Source organism: Danio rerio, chromosome 11 (assembly GCF_049306965.1).
Source record: "Danio rerio strain Tuebingen ecotype United States chromosome 11, GRCz12tu, whole genome shotgun sequence".
Classification (NCBI taxonomy): Eukaryota; Metazoa; Chordata; class Actinopteri; order Cypriniformes; family Danionidae; genus Danio; species Danio rerio.
In genome coordinates this window covers 2,770,196-2,788,802 of record NC_133186.1, presented here as the reverse complement: position 1 = coordinate 2,788,802, position 18,607 = coordinate 2,770,196, and the positions used below count along the sequence as shown (strand labels likewise).

The 18,607-nt window shown below is 38.0% G+C and overlaps 1 protein-coding gene and 1 long non-coding RNA gene across 6 annotated transcripts in view; one reads left to right on the top strand and one right to left on the bottom strand.

Moving 5' to 3' along the window:
- LOC141376509 (uncharacterized) overlaps nt 1-10,618 on the top strand; it is a 48,160-nt gene extending 37,542 nt beyond the window's left edge. Inside the window, exon 3 of the long non-coding RNA XR_012386944.1 lies at nt 10,220-10,618. This is a non-coding gene — a long non-coding RNA (uncharacterized lncRNA). The remainder of the gene's footprint in view (nt 1-10,219) is intronic.
- Nucleotides 1-18,607, bottom strand: part of mapk14b (mitogen-activated protein kinase 14b) — a 50,084-nt gene that overhangs the window by 17,060 nt on the left and 14,417 nt on the right. For all 5 annotated transcript variants that reach the window (XR_012386685.1, XR_012386683.1, XR_012386684.1 and 2 more), the window contains 4 exon segments: nt 13,899-13,957; nt 5,366-5,477; nt 4,212-4,241; nt 50-97 (listed from right to left, as the gene is read on the bottom strand). Coding sequence is in view for 2 of the 5 variants with exons in the window: in XM_017358195.4 (XP_017213684.1) it covers nt 50-97; nt 4,212-4,241; nt 5,366-5,477; nt 13,899-13,957 (249 nt within the window). In the remaining 3 variants the exon portion in view is untranslated.

Sequence of the window (18,607 nt, the reverse complement as noted above, 5' to 3'; positions counted from 1 at the left end):
TAACTGGAAAATACGTCAGACAATGATGATGATGCCACACAAATCTCACCTTCAGTTCACAGTCTTCATTTACTGCCAGGTTACTGGGTTTAAGATCCTGCAAGATGAGCAAATAAGTGAAAATGACTCGTATGTTTGACCACAAACTGCTTTCAAGCTTCAATATAATCAGGTTTACACAAGCAGTGGTGCAAGAAAGATCTGCACTAGACTCCGTAACTTAATGGAAAATCCCCTGTCTGCTCAGACAGATGAATGTCTAATCAACCAAACTGAATTTTTAAAGCTAGATGATTTAAAGTGGACCTATTATGCGAAACTAACTTTGAACAAACACAGTTGTGTGGCAGCAGTGTGTGATTATAATCAGCCTTTAATCGTGAACATGTTATATTATTTTATTTTATATATTCAAACTTGATAAAGACAGTCTGCAGAAACACTTTGACATTCTCTCTTTGTTGTGTCATCAGAAGGGGAAAAGCCCCGCCCACTAGTGACCATCTCTCCCTCATTAGCATAGGACGTTAGTTAGAGCTGCACGATCACATTTTCTCACGATTCTGCAGATGTAAAATAAAGGTATGGTTAAAACAAACATATGGCAACATCGATAATAATATTATGTGTACATCTACTGGTTTTTATAAATAATTCTATTCTATTCTACTTCTAATAATTATGATGTTGAATTATTATGTTTTAGATATATGCTTGCAATCGGTCATATTAGACAACTTATTCACTGGTAAAATCAGACATTTGCTATTATCAGATTATATTCAATAATATATAGGCTAGAGTAGTTATACTGACATTGTAAACATTTATTTTCATGCACAGCCCATGAACTCATTTCATGGGTTCGCTATGAAAGAAAAAACATATCAAACGCTTGCCGTAATCATAACTCTAAAATGCGATATGATCATTTAAATGAAGTGCACACTTTCGGTTTCATTTTGACTGCTGAGTGCTGTTCATACCTCACGCGCGGCTCCCAAACGATCACTCTGTGCCACAAACTGAATATTATTTACAACTGTATTACCTGTTACTCGCAACATTTGCAGGTTCTGTTCACTAAAGTAGACGCCCGCGCGTCTATCATTAATAGGGTTGTAACAATATACCGGTATGACGGTCTACCACGATTTGAACGTGCACGATTATCATACCATGAACAATTGCATATCAACGGTTTTAACCCTTAAAGACCGAGACAGCCGCCCGCGGCTAAAAATAAGTATTGCTCTTAAATGTTTAATAACTTTTGATCCGATTCATACAATTCAAAGATTGGCATAAAGAAGAGAATCTCAGCTTTCCAGTGCTGTATCACATAACATTCGCGGACTTTCAGAGGCTCCGGAATCAGTGCGGTTACGTCATCAAAATTTGACAATGCTGATTTGACAAAGAAACGCTCGTCACTGTGTCTCCGGACAAACCAGACATGATACATTGATGCATTGTCCCTCCTCCATGCCCAGATTGGTTCAAACTCGCTATATCACAACCAATAAGCATAGGTTTCGCTTTTGTTTGTGGACCAACACTGAGCTTTTTGAACAACACGGAATGAGAGATAGGCATACATTTCTGCGCGGCTAAATAAAACGCAAAAAAAAAAGTTTTGCATGAAATAATTCTCATACTAAGTACTTTTGCATGCACAGCAGCACAGAAACATGACAAAACAGTGACACAGCAAAGACGAACTGCTGCTCTTGCTGTTTTCAAAAGACGCAAATGAAGATGCAGCTGTTTGTCTGCATTGCAGACAACCATATCCAAATCCACAGACAACCATATCCATGCTGGCACATAAAACCTAAGGATGTTCCATATTGAATCTAGTTTCGTTATGTAACTATTTATAGTATAGTAAATATTTATATCTATTTTTTACTGAGGATTTGCACCATGTTTATTTGGACTTTATTTGGACTTTGACACATTATTTATTATTTTTTTTATTTTTTTATTTGTTCATTGTAAGTGGTGTTATTTATAGTAACTAAAAATATATTAAGTCAAATTTGCTTCACTGTTCTATTATTTTGTAACATTTGTAACATACCGTATACTGCGAAACCGTCAAACCGTGGTATTGTTTTAGACGATTATCATACCGTGAAAAATTCATACCGTTACAACCCTAATCATTAAGTAGAGCGCGCACTTCTCTGTGATAACAGTTCGCGGTCAGCAGCTTACATCATGTGTGATTTCCCGGCCGCGAAAACATCGTTATATGAAGACCAAAATGACATTTTAAGGTGAACTATACCTTATAAATACAGTATGTGACTCATTCAACATCATTTAGAGGTGTCTATGTCACTGAGCAACGTGTGTGAAACTATGAAAAGACTCGTGCAGCCGCCTTTACTTCTCTCCTGAACTTGAAAACATGATTGGCAGAATCGTAGAAATGCTGGATTAAGATCGTCTAGGGGGTCGAATCGAGATCGCGATCTTTTAACGATTAATTGTGCAGCTCTAACGTTAGTCTTGTTTTTGAATCTGCCACTATGCTGACACACAGGCGTTTGTAGCTTTGGCCTCTTTTGAAAAGAGCACAATGTGATTTGAATTTAAAGTGACAGTCACCAAACACCACAATTAGGATCAAAGCCTTAAAGGGGCCGTTTCAGAGAGTTATCAAACAATATTTATGGAGTATTTTGAGATAAAACTTCACACACACACTCTAGGGACATCAGAGACTCGTAATAAAGGGGCATAATAGGTCTCCCTTAAAGGTGCAGTAAGTGATGGTCTTCAGAAGCATTTTTTGTTGTGCTGGTTGAAAGTCTCTTCACAGTCTAAAGGCCCGTGCACACCCGTGCTCGCGTTTTCGGTCGATGTTTAACGCCTTGTGACTAAGGGCGTACTTGCACTATACCATCCGTACCGTGCCCAGGGCCGTTTCCCGGATCGTTTGAGAAGTGTGAGTGCGCTGAATCCGGCTCAAGCACGGTTCACTTGGCCGGCTCTGGCCCGGTTGGAAGAGGTGTGCCTGAGCACAGTTCACTTGGGTTTTGGCGCGGTACGCTTGTAGTGTGAGCACAAAATGCGCCAAAGCCCGAAGCTGAAAGCGAGACGTGACTTTTAAGAGGCTGTTTCATATGGATTTATTAATCATTCTTTTTGTTCAGTATTGATGCCCAATTCCGATTTGTTGTAACGTGTACTGAACAGTGCACTGAACAGTAAGATTGAATAATTAATCCACATGAAACAGTCCTTTAAAAGTCACGTCTTGCTTTCAGTTTCGGGCTTCGGCACGTTTTGCACTTACACACAAGCGTACTGCGCCTAAGCCCAAGTGAACCGCGCTCAGGCCCACCTCTTCCAACCGGGCCAGGGCCGGCCAAGTGAACCGTGCCCGAGTCCGATTCAGCGCACTCACACTTCTCAAGCGATCCGGGAAACGAGCCTGGGCACGCTTCGGATAGCACAGTGTGAGTACGCCCTAAAAACCTGAATCAATATGGAGTTACTTTAGCACGCTGGAGGAAGGATGACACCATGGCTGGAGTATTACTGTTAGACAGGTAATGTTCTGTTTTAAAACTATTTTAGTCAGACTTAGCTGATGTTAGATTGTGTTCTGTTATGAATGGCTTATGTGCACAGACGTGATGTTCAGTCACTGAAATCTCCCGGTGAAAGATTGATGTGATTATTTTCAGTTTCGTAAGGTCCTTTAACAGCATTGATAATGTAGATTTACATTTAGTTTAACAACAAAACATCAGTAAATAACGCTATTCCGCCTAACCCGCTTTATTGAGCTGAAGTTGCTTTTATATTCACATTGGGTCATTTTTGAACAACGACAGCCTTCCTATACTGCTTACCATGCTACTCTGAATATTCGCTCTGAAATAGTGTGGCTAATAAGTAATAAATGTGGTTCTTAATTCCTGCACGGCGCTGGCTAAACACTAACTGGCGAATGACATGAACTAGTGGGTTGTCTGTTGTTGTGATGCGATGCACGCGCTCGCGATTTCAGGGGGTGTGGCTTTGAATAACAGTCCCTCCCCGCCGTCCGAAGATAATATGCTAAGCGGTTAGCATTTTGGCAGATCACCTACTGCACCTTTAAAGTCTCTCCAGATATAAATCGTTGTCTGATACTATTTTTTAAAGTAGCAACCACCGTGTTAAAGTGATGGATGAAAGTGTGGTGTACTCACTCTGTGGATGATGTCTGCTGAATGAATGTACTGTGGAGAGAAAGACACTTTAATCAAATACAGCATCTATACAGCAAACATCACATCATGCAAGATCTGTCCTTCATAAACCAGATGAATTACGTAAAGATACACAAATATCTGTCAAGAATGAGAGGAAAACTTGGCCCGGAGCTTCAGACCAAGTGGAACAACGAGTATTCCCAGTGATGTTGAACAGATTCAGGAATTTTCCTAAATGTCACTTTAAGCTGTATAGAAGTGTCTTGAAGAATATCTAGTCTAATATTATCATGGCAAAGAGAAAATAAATCAGTTATTAGAAATGAGTTAGAAACACTATTATGTTAGACATGTGCTGGAAAAAATCTGCTCTCCGTTAAACAGAAATCATCGCTGAAGTATTTTGAACCGATGACAGCTGAGCACTTAACAAGCTTTATTGAAATATCTATTTTTCTGATCCATGTTCTTTTGTCCTTGTGCTGCGAAGGTAGGTGAATGTTTACATGACGTATTTAGCATAAATTAGTTTCGTTTCGTTTATATCTCTTTCTTAAACATCTTGGTACAATTTTACAGACGTATTTCTGTAATGTGTCATACGCATTTGTGCTGCTTTACGATTATGATTGCCTTTTTAATTACGAAAACGGGGGGAGATAGAATGTCACCTAGATATAAGCCTATGTATTCACAATGACTTTGGCATACTCTTGAGATAGTCAGATGCAAAAATTGTATTGAACGTTTTAGTTAGTTCTAATAATAATGCTCTGAATTCAGTCCTTTTTTATCTGAAAGGACCTGCTCACTTCAGTTTACATGGTCAGTTTTCCAAATCAGTTCTTGTTTGTTGTTTATTTGAATTAATGAAAGTACCAATAATGTTTTCTTGCACATTTGGATACAGTTAAAACATTTTTGTATCTGCTGGTATAAATTATGAATAAAAAACAAAAATAAAAAAAAAATAAAAAAAATAAAAAGAAATCAGGGACAAAAACATACAGGAAGGCTAATAATTCTGCCTTTAACTGTATAAACAGCACTCTGAATTCTGCTCATGCCTTTGGCACAGCTGCTATCAATAACTCTTGTAACACTGAGCAAATACAGGACAGTAAAATGGAGAAGCGTGCGCAGCGACAAACCTTCAACGCCCGCAGGATCTGATAAATGAGGAACTGGACGTGATCATCTGTCAGCTTCTGGCACTTGACGATGTTATTGAGGTCTGCTCCCATCAGGTGAGTCACCAGATACCTGCATACACACACACACACACAGACTTAGTCAACATGACAGAGCAACTTATTCATGACACTGAGGATTACCACAAAGTATAGATGTTCAATACTAGACAATAATCACCCTGAATATTACTTCAATTATTTCACTGAACATACTTATTAAGAAGTTTCTAGCATGATTCTAGCATGAATTAGCATGTTATTAGCATGTTTCTAATATAGGCTACCATGTTAACATGATTCCAATGGTGTTAGCATGTTTAAGCATGAATTAGCATTATGCTAGCATGAATTGGCAATTTTTAGCAACTTTCAAACATGAATTAAAATGTAACTACCATGATTCTAGCATGGATTAGCATGTTATTATCATGATTCCAACATGAATTAGCATGCTGTCAGCTTGATTGCAACATAAATTGGCATGTAACTAGCATAATTGTAACATAAATTAGCGTGTTGTCAGCTTGATTGCAACATAAATTGGCATGTAACTAGCATAATTTTAGCATAAATTAGCATGTTGTCAGCTTGATTGCAACATAAATTAGCATGTTGTCAGCTTGATTGCAACATAAATTGGCATGTTGTCAGCTTGACTGCAACATAAATTGGCATGTAACTAGCATAATTTTGGCATGAATTAGTATGTTGTTTTCATGTTTCTAACAATTAGTATGCTATTAGCATGAATCCAACATGAGATAGCATGTTGTGAGCATGTCTCTAGCATGAATTAGCATGTTGTTAGCATGATTATAACATTTATAGCATGAATTAGCGTGATTCTAGCCTGAATTAACATGATTCTAGCATGAATTAACATGTAACTAGCATTATTCTAACAATAATTAGCATGTTTCTAATATAGCCTACCTTGTAGTAAACATGATTCCAACATTAACTACCATGGCGTTAGCATGTTTTTAGCATGAATTAGCATGATGCTAGTATGAATTGGCATATTGTTAGCACGAGCATGAATTGAGATGTTTTAGCATGTTTCAAACATGAATTACATGTAACTACCATGATTAATGAATTAGCATGTTGTCAGCTTGATTTTAACACAAATTGGCATGTAACTAGCAAAATTTTAGCATGAATTAGTATGTTGTTTTCATGTTTCTAACAATTAGTATGTTGTTAGCATGAATCCAACATGAAATAGCATGTTGTGAGCATGTTTCTAGCATGAATTAGCATGACTCTAGCCTGAATTAACATGTTGTTCACATGATTCTAGCATGAATGAGCATGCTGTTAGTATGACTCCAGCATGAATTAGCATGTAACTAGCATCATTCTAGCATGAATTAGCATGCTAGCATGATTCCAACATGAATTAGTATGTTGTTAGCATGAATCCAACATGAAATAGCATGTTGTTACTATGTTTTTAGCACGAATTAGCATGCTGTTAGCATGTTTCCAATATGAATTAGCATGTTGATAACATGATTCCAACATAAATTAGCAAGTTGCTAACATTTTTTGCATGAATTAGCATGTTGTTAACATGAATTAACACCTTGTTAGAATGTTTCACGCATGAACTAACATGTTGGTAGCATGATTCTAGCATGAATTAGCATGTTGTTAGCATGTTTCAATTATGGAATAGCTTGTGCTAGCATGTTACTAGCCTGTCACTAGCAAGATTAGAATGTCAGTAGGATGCTAGAATTATTAGCACGTGTTAGAACAGCTAGTCACAGTCTATGAGACAGTTGCTAGGGTGTACGTGTACACCCTACGTGGTTGTACGTGGTTGTTAGGGCGTGGCTAGTAAGTTTAAAGCTCATCAGTGATTGGCTGCTGGCTAGTCTGAGTTAAATGAGGCCAGACTCTAGTCTGTAGGACAGTCTGATGCAGAGTTATGAGTTGACAAAGGGTGATCCAATGTTAAGTCAATGACAGTCTTCTACAATGGAAGTCTATGGGACAGCTGCTAGGGTGCTGAAATTGGTTTCTCAAGCCACCATAACTGTTGTTTATTGTTCTTAATGACATGCAGAGATTAATTGTTTAGCACAAAACTAGCAATGTAAGCTAACAGATTCAATATGGTGAGTTTTGATTTCAGGTGTACATTAATTGGGAAAAGGGGGCAGGGAGTAGTCCTGACCATCAACCAGTACAAGCAGTCCTGAGGAATGTGCCTGGTGCGGAGCCAGCTGGACACAAGGGTCGCCCGCTACCCGCTCCGCTGAACTGAGAAAGGAATCCAAGATGCACTCCTCTGACCCTACTACGAGCGCTATCATTAAACCTAACAAGCATGAGCACTTTACTCTAAAAGCACTGCTGCTGAAAAAGCAAGAGCAGGAATTTTTCCCAGTATTTCCTATAATATTTTTTCTGCTGGAGGAAGTCTTATTTCTTTTATTTCGGCTAGAGTAAAAGCAGTTTAAAATGTTTTATGACTTTTAAGGTGAAAATTATTAGCACCCTTAAGCAATATTTGTTTTCGGTTGACTACAGAACAAACCCTCGTTATAAATTGACTTGCCTAATCATTTAGGGGCCGCGGCTATCAATCATTTAGGGCGGGGCTATCAGACATTTAGGCTGGGGCTATCAGTTATTTAGGGCGGGGCTATCAGTCATTTAAGGTGTGGCTTTCAGTCATTTAGGGCGGGGCTATCAGTCAATTAAGGTGTGGCTATTGTTCATTAAGGGCGGGGCTATTAGTCATTTAAGGTGTGGCTTTCAGTCATTTAGGGTGGGCTATCAGCCATTTAAGGTGTGGTTATCAGTCATTTAAGGCGGGGCTATCAGTCATTTAGGGTGAGGCAATCAGTTATTTAGGGGTGGCGCTATCGTTCATTAAGGGCGGGGCTATCAGTCATTTAGGGTGGGGCTATCAGTTATTAAGGGTGGGGCTACCAGTCATTTAGGGTGGGGCTATCAGTTATTAAGGGTGGGGCTATCAGTCATTAAGGGCGGGGCTATCCATCATTTAAGGTGGGGCTATCAGTCATTTAAGGCAGGGCTACAATTCATTCAGGGTGTGACTATCAGTCATTAAGAGTGGGGCTATCAGTCATTTGGGGCGGGGCTATCAGTCATTTAGGGGCGGGGCAATCAGTCATTTTGGGGGGCGTGGCTATCAGTCAATAATATCAGTCAATAATAAATAATCATAGATTTTAACATTTCCTCAACTTTATTCTCCTGTGTATTTTTTTTTCTTTTTCAAATATTTCCCAAATTATGTTTAAAAGAGGAAAGAAAGTTTTATTTGTTTTATTTCGGCTGGACTAAAAGCAGTTTTTAATTGTTTTAAAGCCAATTTAAGGTCAATATTATAATCCTCTTTAAGAAATATTTGTTTTGATAGTCACAGAACAAACCACTGTTGTACAATGACTTGCCTAATTACCCTAACCTGCCTAATTAACCTAGTTAAGCCTTTCAAATGTCACTTTAAGCTGAAAACTAGTATGTTAATAAATATCTGGTCAAATATTTTGTGCTGTCATCAAGGCAAAGATAAAACAAATCAGTTATTAGAATTGAGCTATTAAAACTATTATGATTAGAAATGTGCTGAAAAAATCTTCTCTTCATAAAGCAGAAATTAGGGAAGAAAATAAATCAGGAGGGTAATAATTCAGGAGGATTCTGACTTCAGCTGTAAGTATAAGAATACAGAAATATCCCTCACCAAAGACGCTCCTCCTCTTGCCCCGGGCTCTGCTCTCTTCATTCTCCAGGAGATTTTGGGGATGTGTTATTTATAGGAGTATTCTTATTTTTAGCTCTTGTTTCCATGCATCTTGCAGAGCTTGTGCTCGTGTTTTATTAAGCACGGTGAGTCCTTTCCACCAGTATATATGTGCAGAAGCCGCAGCAAAACACAGCTCACACTGGGGCTCTTGTTTCAGAGAAACTCACTCGCTGCATTTCCATCACCCTCTGTTAATGCGCATGCTGAAGTATCGCATGAGAAACAAGTGACGGATACGATGAATTTCAAATAAAAATCCCTTAGCTTGCAAAAACTTTTAATTCACGCTCGCTTGAGGTGGCTTTGGAATTAAAGACACCATCAAGTCAAACAGTACTCATTTTATTTTTATATACGTTTATAGCAGTTTTTCTAAATATATTAATAATAATTTCATTATTTTGCAAAAATTAATTCGTCCTTATCAACTTTAATTAAATACAATAACCTTCCCATCCCCTCGACATGACTTTGTCATAGGGATGCTCAAAATAATCGATTACCCGTTAACCGAAAGGGTGCATCAGTTAAACGATTAAAATTATTATTTTATATATTTTTAGTTTGGCTGCATAAGGGGCCGATTGAATGCGCCTTTGCGTTAAGAGGGGCATCTTTTGCACGCGGCTCATCCCAGAGCAGCAGTTTGTGTTGTCAAGACAACTACAGAGAACTTTTAAAGAGCTTGGTTTCCGCTACATTCATTCTTCCATGGCGGGGAACAAAATGCATCCCGCCACGGCTACATACCCATTCAAAACATTCAGTTATTGTTGTCGTTGTTTTTAATAGCGGATTATAAATCGCATCAAAACGTATTAAAAGGTAAGTGGATTATAACAGCGCAAACTTTTTTGTAACCATATATAGTGCTGTGCGCTATTGTTTAATCCTTTGGGGTTACGTGCTGACTGACTGACTGACAGGTGCGCGATGCGTGAGGTCAGCAAACGCGCAGAAGCTTTCAGTTAAGATGAACACAGTTTCTATAGTTATACTTTATTTATAGATAAAGTATAAAGCCTGATTTATACTTCTGTGTCAAGTGACCGGCGTAAGCCACGGCGCATGCAACGCGCGTGGCTGTGCATTTATACTTCTGCGCGCTGTCTCTGTCGGTCTGCATTAACACTTCCGAAACGCTAGTGGGCAGTGAGGTGTAAATGTTCCTCTGTGTCGAGTTTCTTCTCTGCTTTTTTGCTTTTCCTGAACACTTCCGGGATGTACAAGTGGCTCAAACCTGCTCATTTTGAGGCAGGAACCGGCGGACGTGCAACAACTTTAACTACGAGGTAAACACAAAACAAAACTTTCCATCCGGAGCTCCTTCACAGGACTCCACACTTGTAAACAATCGCTCGCGCCATTCGCGCGGCTCTCGGTCCCGCCCAGACTTGTCAGCGCTACCAAGCCGACCAATCACAGAGCTTGCGCTACGCGTCGTTGCGACGTGTAGTAAATTTTTTGAGAGGTGCACGTCAGTGACGGCGATGGCCACGGTGAAGGGCTATGCGTCAGCGCCGTAGCATACGCCGACGTTTGACGCAGAAGTATAAATCAGCCTTGACTCTGCATATAATCACTCTATCATGCTGGAGTTTATAGCCGTTTCGCTTTACTTCAGGACGCATTAAAAATAAAATGTGAACACAATGGCGAATCAGCGCTGTTTAAGATCGTGCTCAACTGCGCTTAAATGTAAGCGGGAAAAGGACATTATTAAAATTTCAGTACTGATTGGTACTTTAAGCTGAATGCTAATATCTTGGCAAATATCTAGTCAATTATTATGTGCTGTCATCACAGCAAACATTAAATAAATCAGTTATTAGAATTGAGTTATTAAAACTATTATGATTAGAAATGTGTTGTTATGTTAGAAAAAGAAATTGGGCAAAAAATTCAGGAGGGGTAATAATTCTGACTCCAACTGCACTGCAAAAAATGCTTTTCTTGTTTAGATTTTTTTGTCTTGTTTCTAGTCTAAATATCTAAAAAAAATTATATCATGAAGCATTTTTTAGACAAGCAAAACATATTGCCTTGTTTTGAGAAATATTATGCCAATATTAAGTCAGTTTTTCCTTAAAACAAGCAAAATAATCTGCCAATGGGTTAAGCTAATTAATCTTGTTTTTTCTTTTGACGTAAGATTAATTTGCTTACCCCATTGGCAGATTATTTTGCTTGTTTTAAGGAAAAACTGACTTAATATTGGCATAATATTTCTCAAAACAAGGCAATATGTTTTGCTTGTTTGGAAAATTCTTCTTGATTTAGGAATTTTTAGATATTTAGACTAGAAACAGGACAAAAAATCTAAGTAAGAAAAGCATTTTTTGCAATGTGTGTGTGCATTTTTGCAATTGTAAAATCAGAAAATGAATATGTAAGCTGCCGTTTATGCAGCATTTTGCAATATGTTTTGTGTGCACAAACATGAACTTGTAGGTTAAATGCATGATTTGCATACATGAATATATATTTTGCATATATTTTTAAAGTGGCTTGGTGTGCTCTTTTGAGATGGTACAAATACTGTATATCCAGATAGAAGCTTCAGCACTAATTGCAACAAGAAATGTTCTTGTTATCTGGCTATAAATGGCAATTATTCAAACACAATCTCATAACTGCGACAGCTCATATGAAACTCTTGCCAAGGCAATCAGTTTTTATCTCTAATTCCCCTGATCGCGCTCTCATTCTCGGTTGTATGCGCTGATTGTTTTAGCAGGCAGTGATATTGTGGTAATAACAGTTTGCAGGTTATTGCCTGTGTGCCACAAGGAAATTATGCTGAGCGGATGAATTTGTGTTGCCATGGCAACTAGATATTCTCCTCACGTGCACAGCCATGATGCTGATCAGCCACTCAGAGCAACGGGATAAAAGCCAGCGCTGCTCTTATGATTTTCACACTGACAACTGGATGCAAAGAATTTGAGTGTTAAGGGATTTAAGCTGTGCATGGTGATGAACATTACTCATTTTTTACTGTTCACCTGAGAGTCATGACTTAACAGGTCCATCAACACACACTGACCCACGTCTAATTCATTTTTTATTGAGCAATGCAGGGTGCAGTGGAGACACCTACATTACAGATAATTAGACGGGAGGCCACACAAACCTGGAGGTGTGGCAGGTACGCCTAATTACTGCAGCGTGCCACTTCTTTTACCAGCATGACTCACAAAACCACAGACCTGCAAGCCATAATGCCACACAGAGGCTGCCCGATCAACCCTTCACAACAACAATTCCAGGAACTGGGAGAGAGGACAAAGAAAAACAACGGCAAGAAACTGCATGTTCTGGGTTCAGGATTGACAACTCCATCTGAACAGTCCAGCAGCACAGTTTTAAAGTGTGCCTAGTATGAGGTTTAATATGTCCTGTATTGTTTTTGAGGTCTCATGCACTGGAGAAATTCTTTTCGAACTTCGATTGTCTCGTTTTTAGTCTAAATATCTAAAAATTCTTAAAATCAAGAAATGTTTTTTTTTTATAGAAATAACGTCAAAATAATGTTTTTTCAGCCAAAATAATCTGCCAATGAGCAAAATTATCTTTTATATTTTATATTATAAATATTTTTATATTAAATTTTATTATTTTTTCTTTTTATTTAACATACATATATATATATATATATATATATATATATATATATATATATATATATATATATATATATATATATATATATGTATATATATATATATATATTTAATTATTTTACAGATTTATAGAATATACATTTTTTTATTTTATAATTTTATAATCTTTTTAAATTTTATAGATATAGAATATTTTATTTATTTATTAATTCAAATGTACTTTAATATATGTATATATTATTTAACTTTTTAATTTTTTTATTTTATTTTATAGACTTTTACAATATTTTTCATTTTATACATATTTTCATTTAACTTTAATATTTTATGATTTTTAACATATTTTATTTTTAATTTTATTTTAATACATATTTATTATTTTACTTTTTTATCTTATTAATTTGATAGATTTTTATGATATTTTTTATTGAATTTCAATATTTGATCATTTTTTATATTATAGATTTTTAGATTTAATTTTTAAAAATAAAACCAACCCAGAGGAATGTATTTCAGATTTGCAAATATGTTCACAGTGCTCTCTAGTGGATTTGTCATCTGAAACGTGCAACGAAATGTACCCGGAGGAACGTATTTTACCAGGTAATATGATGGATTACTATGTAAACACTTCTCTCTTCGTTTCTTATGCTTCCTTTGAATAAATAACAGAGATCAACAGTTTTGAAGTCAAAATAGTAACAAAGAATTAAGATCCGTAAATTTGTGTCAATTTACACTGCGAAACGGTGCAACTACTGCTGAGACTTTTTAATAAAAGACACCATAAAATCTGTAAAATCTTTTTTTTTTTCTTAAATCAGCCACATGACAAATTAAACCAAATAGCTCTATAATAAGAGCAAAAATCCGCCTAAGGCACTCGAAAAATGTGAATAAAAAATTTAAAAGCCTTTATTGACATGGCTATTAATTAAAAATGTGCCTACGCATTTTCCAAAGAGCTCCGATACACTATTTAAGCTACTCCTGAGCACTTTTTGTTAGATTTGTTCGAGCTCCATATTAACATTTGTTCATTTCTGGAGGGTTTTGTAAGAATGAATCAAATACTCACACGTCATTGAATTCTTCTAGACTGGTGGCAGGCGAGAAAACATCTAGAAGACCAATTACCTGCAACAAAGACAAGAGTCGCAGACGGTTAATCACGGACACATTAAAAGATTAAGGTCGAATCATTTAAAGACTCAAGAGTTTTTGCATGAGTGTTCATGTTAACAACAGGCATGACGTCTAATAGACACACCTCACCAATGACACTCTAAACACGTGCTGGAGGAAAATAAGCTGCACATCATTTGTCATGACTAGGGTTGTTTTCGTATCATGGGTAAGTTTGGTAAACCTGCGGTTCCCCAAAGAGGAAACCGTGCACAGAATGAGATGTGCTTGTGAACATCCTCTGTGAAACGCATTTATATTTGTGTGGGCATCGTCATTTTTATCTGTCTCTGCATGAGTAGGAGAGGTGCATTTGATACTCAAACAGCTGATGCTCTCTTATCCACTGTACAACTTGGTCATCCTTGGTTGATATATTCAAATACAGATAAATGGTGTTCATATGATTAGGGTAAGATGCTTCTGAAGCTCACCGAGGACACAATTATTAAATCTAAAATATATTATTAATATAAATTAAACCTTTTTTATATCATTTATTTCAGTGACACGAATATAAACTGGCAGACTCATGACTGTAGTTTCTACTAGTGTCACATGATCACTCAGAAAATATTCTACAACCACAAATCAGAAGAACAGTATGGAAAACACAAATAAAAAAAGAAAAAGTGATTTCTAAATTGACTTTGACCTGTATTTCATTGCAGACAATACAAAAAGCGTTATTAATGTGCTCCTCATGTTTTATTTTGTTATTTAAAATGAACATGTATACCAATTTTGGTTCTTGCAACACAATTCAAAAAAAGTTGCAACCGTAAAGCTTTTACCACTTCATGATGTCGCCTTTCCTGTTCACAACACTTAAAAGACGTTTAGGGACTAAAGATGACTGAAGAGGTGTAATTTCGTCCCATTCTTCATGCAAACAAGTCATGAAGGTGGACAACAGTAGGGTGTTTTCGTTGTCCCATTTGCTTCAAAATGCGCCACACATTCTCTATTGGAGACAAGTCGGGACTGCAGGCAGGCCAGTCAAGTACTTGTATCCTCTTCCTCTGCAGTCAGGACTTTGTAATATGTGCTGAATGTGGTTTTGTATTGTCTTGTTGAAATATGCATGAGCATCCCTGGAGAAGAAGGCAGCATATTGTGCTCCAAAATCTCCATGTGCTTTTCAGCATTAATGGTGCATCACAGAGGTGCAGGTTACCTTTGCCGAGGGCACAGATAAAATCCCAAACCATGACAGACCCTGGCTTTTGGACTTGTTGCTGGTAACAGTCTGGATGATCCTTTTCTTCTTTGGTCCTGAGCACATGGCGTTCATTTCTCCCAAAAATACCTGAAATACAGTTTCCACTGGGAGATGGTCCATCCCAGACGGCTCCGAACCCAGAGAAGTCAACGGCTCTTCTGGACACTGTTAACATAGGGCTTCCTTTTGGCACAGAGCAGTTTTCACTGACATTTCTGAATGTAAATACGTATTGTGGTACTAAGGTTTGCCGCAGTAGTCCTGAGCCCATGTGGTGATCTGGCTTATAGATGAATGAGGATTCTTGGTGCAGCATCGCCCGAGGAATCGGAGATCACTGTAGTTCAGCTCAGGCTTCCGCCCTTGTTCTTTACGCACTTAAATTCCTCCAGATTCCTTAAATCTTTTAACGATGTTCTGCACCGTTGATGATGAAATATCCAAGTGTCTTCATATCTTTCTGTGGGGAACATGGTTTCTAAACAGTTCAGTATTTTTCTCATGTGCTTGTTGTCAAACTAGCGATTCTCAGCACATCTTTGCTCCTTATGCCTAGTTCAGACTGCATGATTTTAGCCCCGATTTTGGCTCGCCGACAGGTTTTGAGAAATCGCCGACAAATACCTGAAATCACAGGCAAATCGCTGCTCGTGAGTAACAATCACACAGTATGAACTATCAAAGACGCGATCTGAGAGAATCGCCAATGAGTCGCCGATGCCTGTGAGATATTTGCCGTGCTGAATATCTGGAGCTGTCAGCGATTCAAATCATGCCGTGTGAAATGAGTTTTGACTGAAAATAACACCAGTGATCGCCTGCAGCCAATGAGAGAGCAGCTTTAACTTGTGTGTGAGTGTGTGTGTTTGCCTGCTGCAGGCCAGCGGGAGGCTGGGGGAGAAGTTAACAGCGCTCTTTTTCGGTTTATTTGGACCCACTAAATGTTTTGACAGGACTCAGGAGCGCCCATGTCTGTTTGACGTTTCATACAGAAAGTAAGTTGAGGAGAAATGGCTAATTCCCTTTAAACCTAGGTGAGCAAATATGTACATGTTCTACCCCATTAAAGGCTTCTTTCTCGTTATGTAGTTAATAACAAAAGATATACGACGTGTTTTTGGCTGTGAGATGTAGTTTGGACGAAGTTGTCAGCGATTCTTCCTATAGTAAAGTCATGCAATGTGAAAGTCCCTGTCGCCGATCCATCTTACAGTGTAAACAAAGCAGCGACGAAACGCTAGCCCAGATAGTCATGCAGAGTGAAAACATCTGTGACACGACGACTTTGAAAATCATGCAGTCTGAACTCGGCATAAAGGACCTTTCTTGGATGCTGCTTTTGTACCAAAGAATAATTATAATCACCTGTTGACATCACCTGTTTCAAATTACATCATCATTACACCAATTAACCTGATTACTAGCCCTGAACTGCTCCTGCCAAAACTTTTTTGGAGTGTGTTTCAGGTCTGAATGACAGGAACAGATGTAAATTAACAAATGAAATGAAGTTGATCAGAAAAAAACATCCAATATTTTGTCTTCATATTGTCTGCAATGAAATACAAGTCAAGCTATATTTAGAAATCACTACTTTCTTTTTAATTTGCGTTTTCGATACTGCTTTCCGATTTGCGGTTGTGGGTTTACAGATTAGTGTGATTTCTGCCATTGTTTGCATTAGACAAACAGGAATATGAAAAAACATACGTTTAACATTTGAGAAGCCAAACTCAATTAGCATCTGTAAGAAACACAGTGTGGTCAGCGCAATAGCCTAGTAGTTAGCGCGCCGACATATAGCGCAGTAGCACATCAGGGCGTCCCGAGTTCGAATCCCGGCTCGAGGACATTTCCCTACCCTAGCCCCCTCTCTCTCCAACTTCGCTTCCTTTCTCAATACTGTCCTATCTAATAAAGGCAAAAAAGCCAAAAATAAATCTTTAAAAAAAAAAAAAGAAACTCAGTGTGTGTGTGTGTGTGTGTGTGTGTGTAAGTACTTGTTTTATATCCCATTGGAGATATTAATCCTGAATGCACACAGACTCATGGGGACTTGTGTTAATGTGGAGACCAAAATTGAGGTTTTCACTGGTAAACATGCTTGAAAATCAGACAAAATGAACTATTTAGAAAATACTGACTGTATGCCATGAGGGTTGGGTTGAGGGGTAGAGGGAGAGAATATACGGTTTGTAGAGTAAAAACATAATAATAATGTCTAGGAGAGTCCCCACTGAGATATAGGAACAGGTCTGTGTGTGTGTGTGTGTGTGTGTGTGTGTGTGTGTGTGTGTGTGTGTGTGTGTGTGTGTTAAAGTAAAGGCAGGAGAGAGACACAGAGAGCGAGTAGGTGGCTGTGATCCAGCATAGAGTTTCACCCACGCTCGCACTGAAGCTGCACTGACTCCTGGATCCCGGCCAGACGCAAAACATTTAGGCCCTTTTTTTCCACGCAAAAAAAAAATCAGCCTTGACAACAACAGGCAAATAAGAACGTCGCACGAGAACGAGCACATGACGAGCAACAGCCCGCTCTTAAAGGGACAGTTCACCCAAAAATGAAAAAAAATCAAATAAATAAAAAATAAATAAATAAAAAATAAAATCACACTACACTTGTTTAAAATCCAACACAGGCTCATTGGAAATACACACGTTTTTGTATAAGCACAAAAGAAGTACTTCAAAACACTTTTTACTGTAGTTTCCAGGTAAAATGAATTCTACCAAACAAAAGTCTTGTCGCCTATCCAAGTTTTAGGATCAGCAAATAATAAGTTGACTTCTAGTTGATCATTTGGTATCAGAAGTGGCTTATATGAAAGGCAAAGGCCTCTAGATTATGATTATTTTACCACAATAAAATATGATCATGCCTTGATTTTTAATGATTTCATGAGGACAGGAAGGTCTGACTTTGCTTAGACGAAAGTCTCATCACTGAACAGAAATAATGTCCAGTATAGAATATAAAGTCCTGCTGCAGTGGAGACAGAATGAATATTGTGTCTGACTCCATCATGAGCTTGGAGGACTGCATCCATACATCTCTGCACTGTCTCAAATCACTGATTAATAAAGTCATCTGGAATGGCAAAGAAAGCGTTCCTGCAGGACTCCCAGAGTTCACCAAGAGTCTTTGTGTTCATCTTCAATGCCTCCTCCTTCATCTTACCCCAGGCATGCTCAATAATGTTCATGTCTGGTGTCTGGGCTGGCCAATCCTGGAGCACTTTGACCTTCTTTGTTTTCAGGAGCAAAACTCCCCATTTTTTCCCCATACTGAATGTAACCCCAAACCATGATTTTTCCTTCACCAAACTTGACTGATTTCTCTAAGAATCTTGGCTCCATGAGGGTTCCAGTAGGTTTTCTGC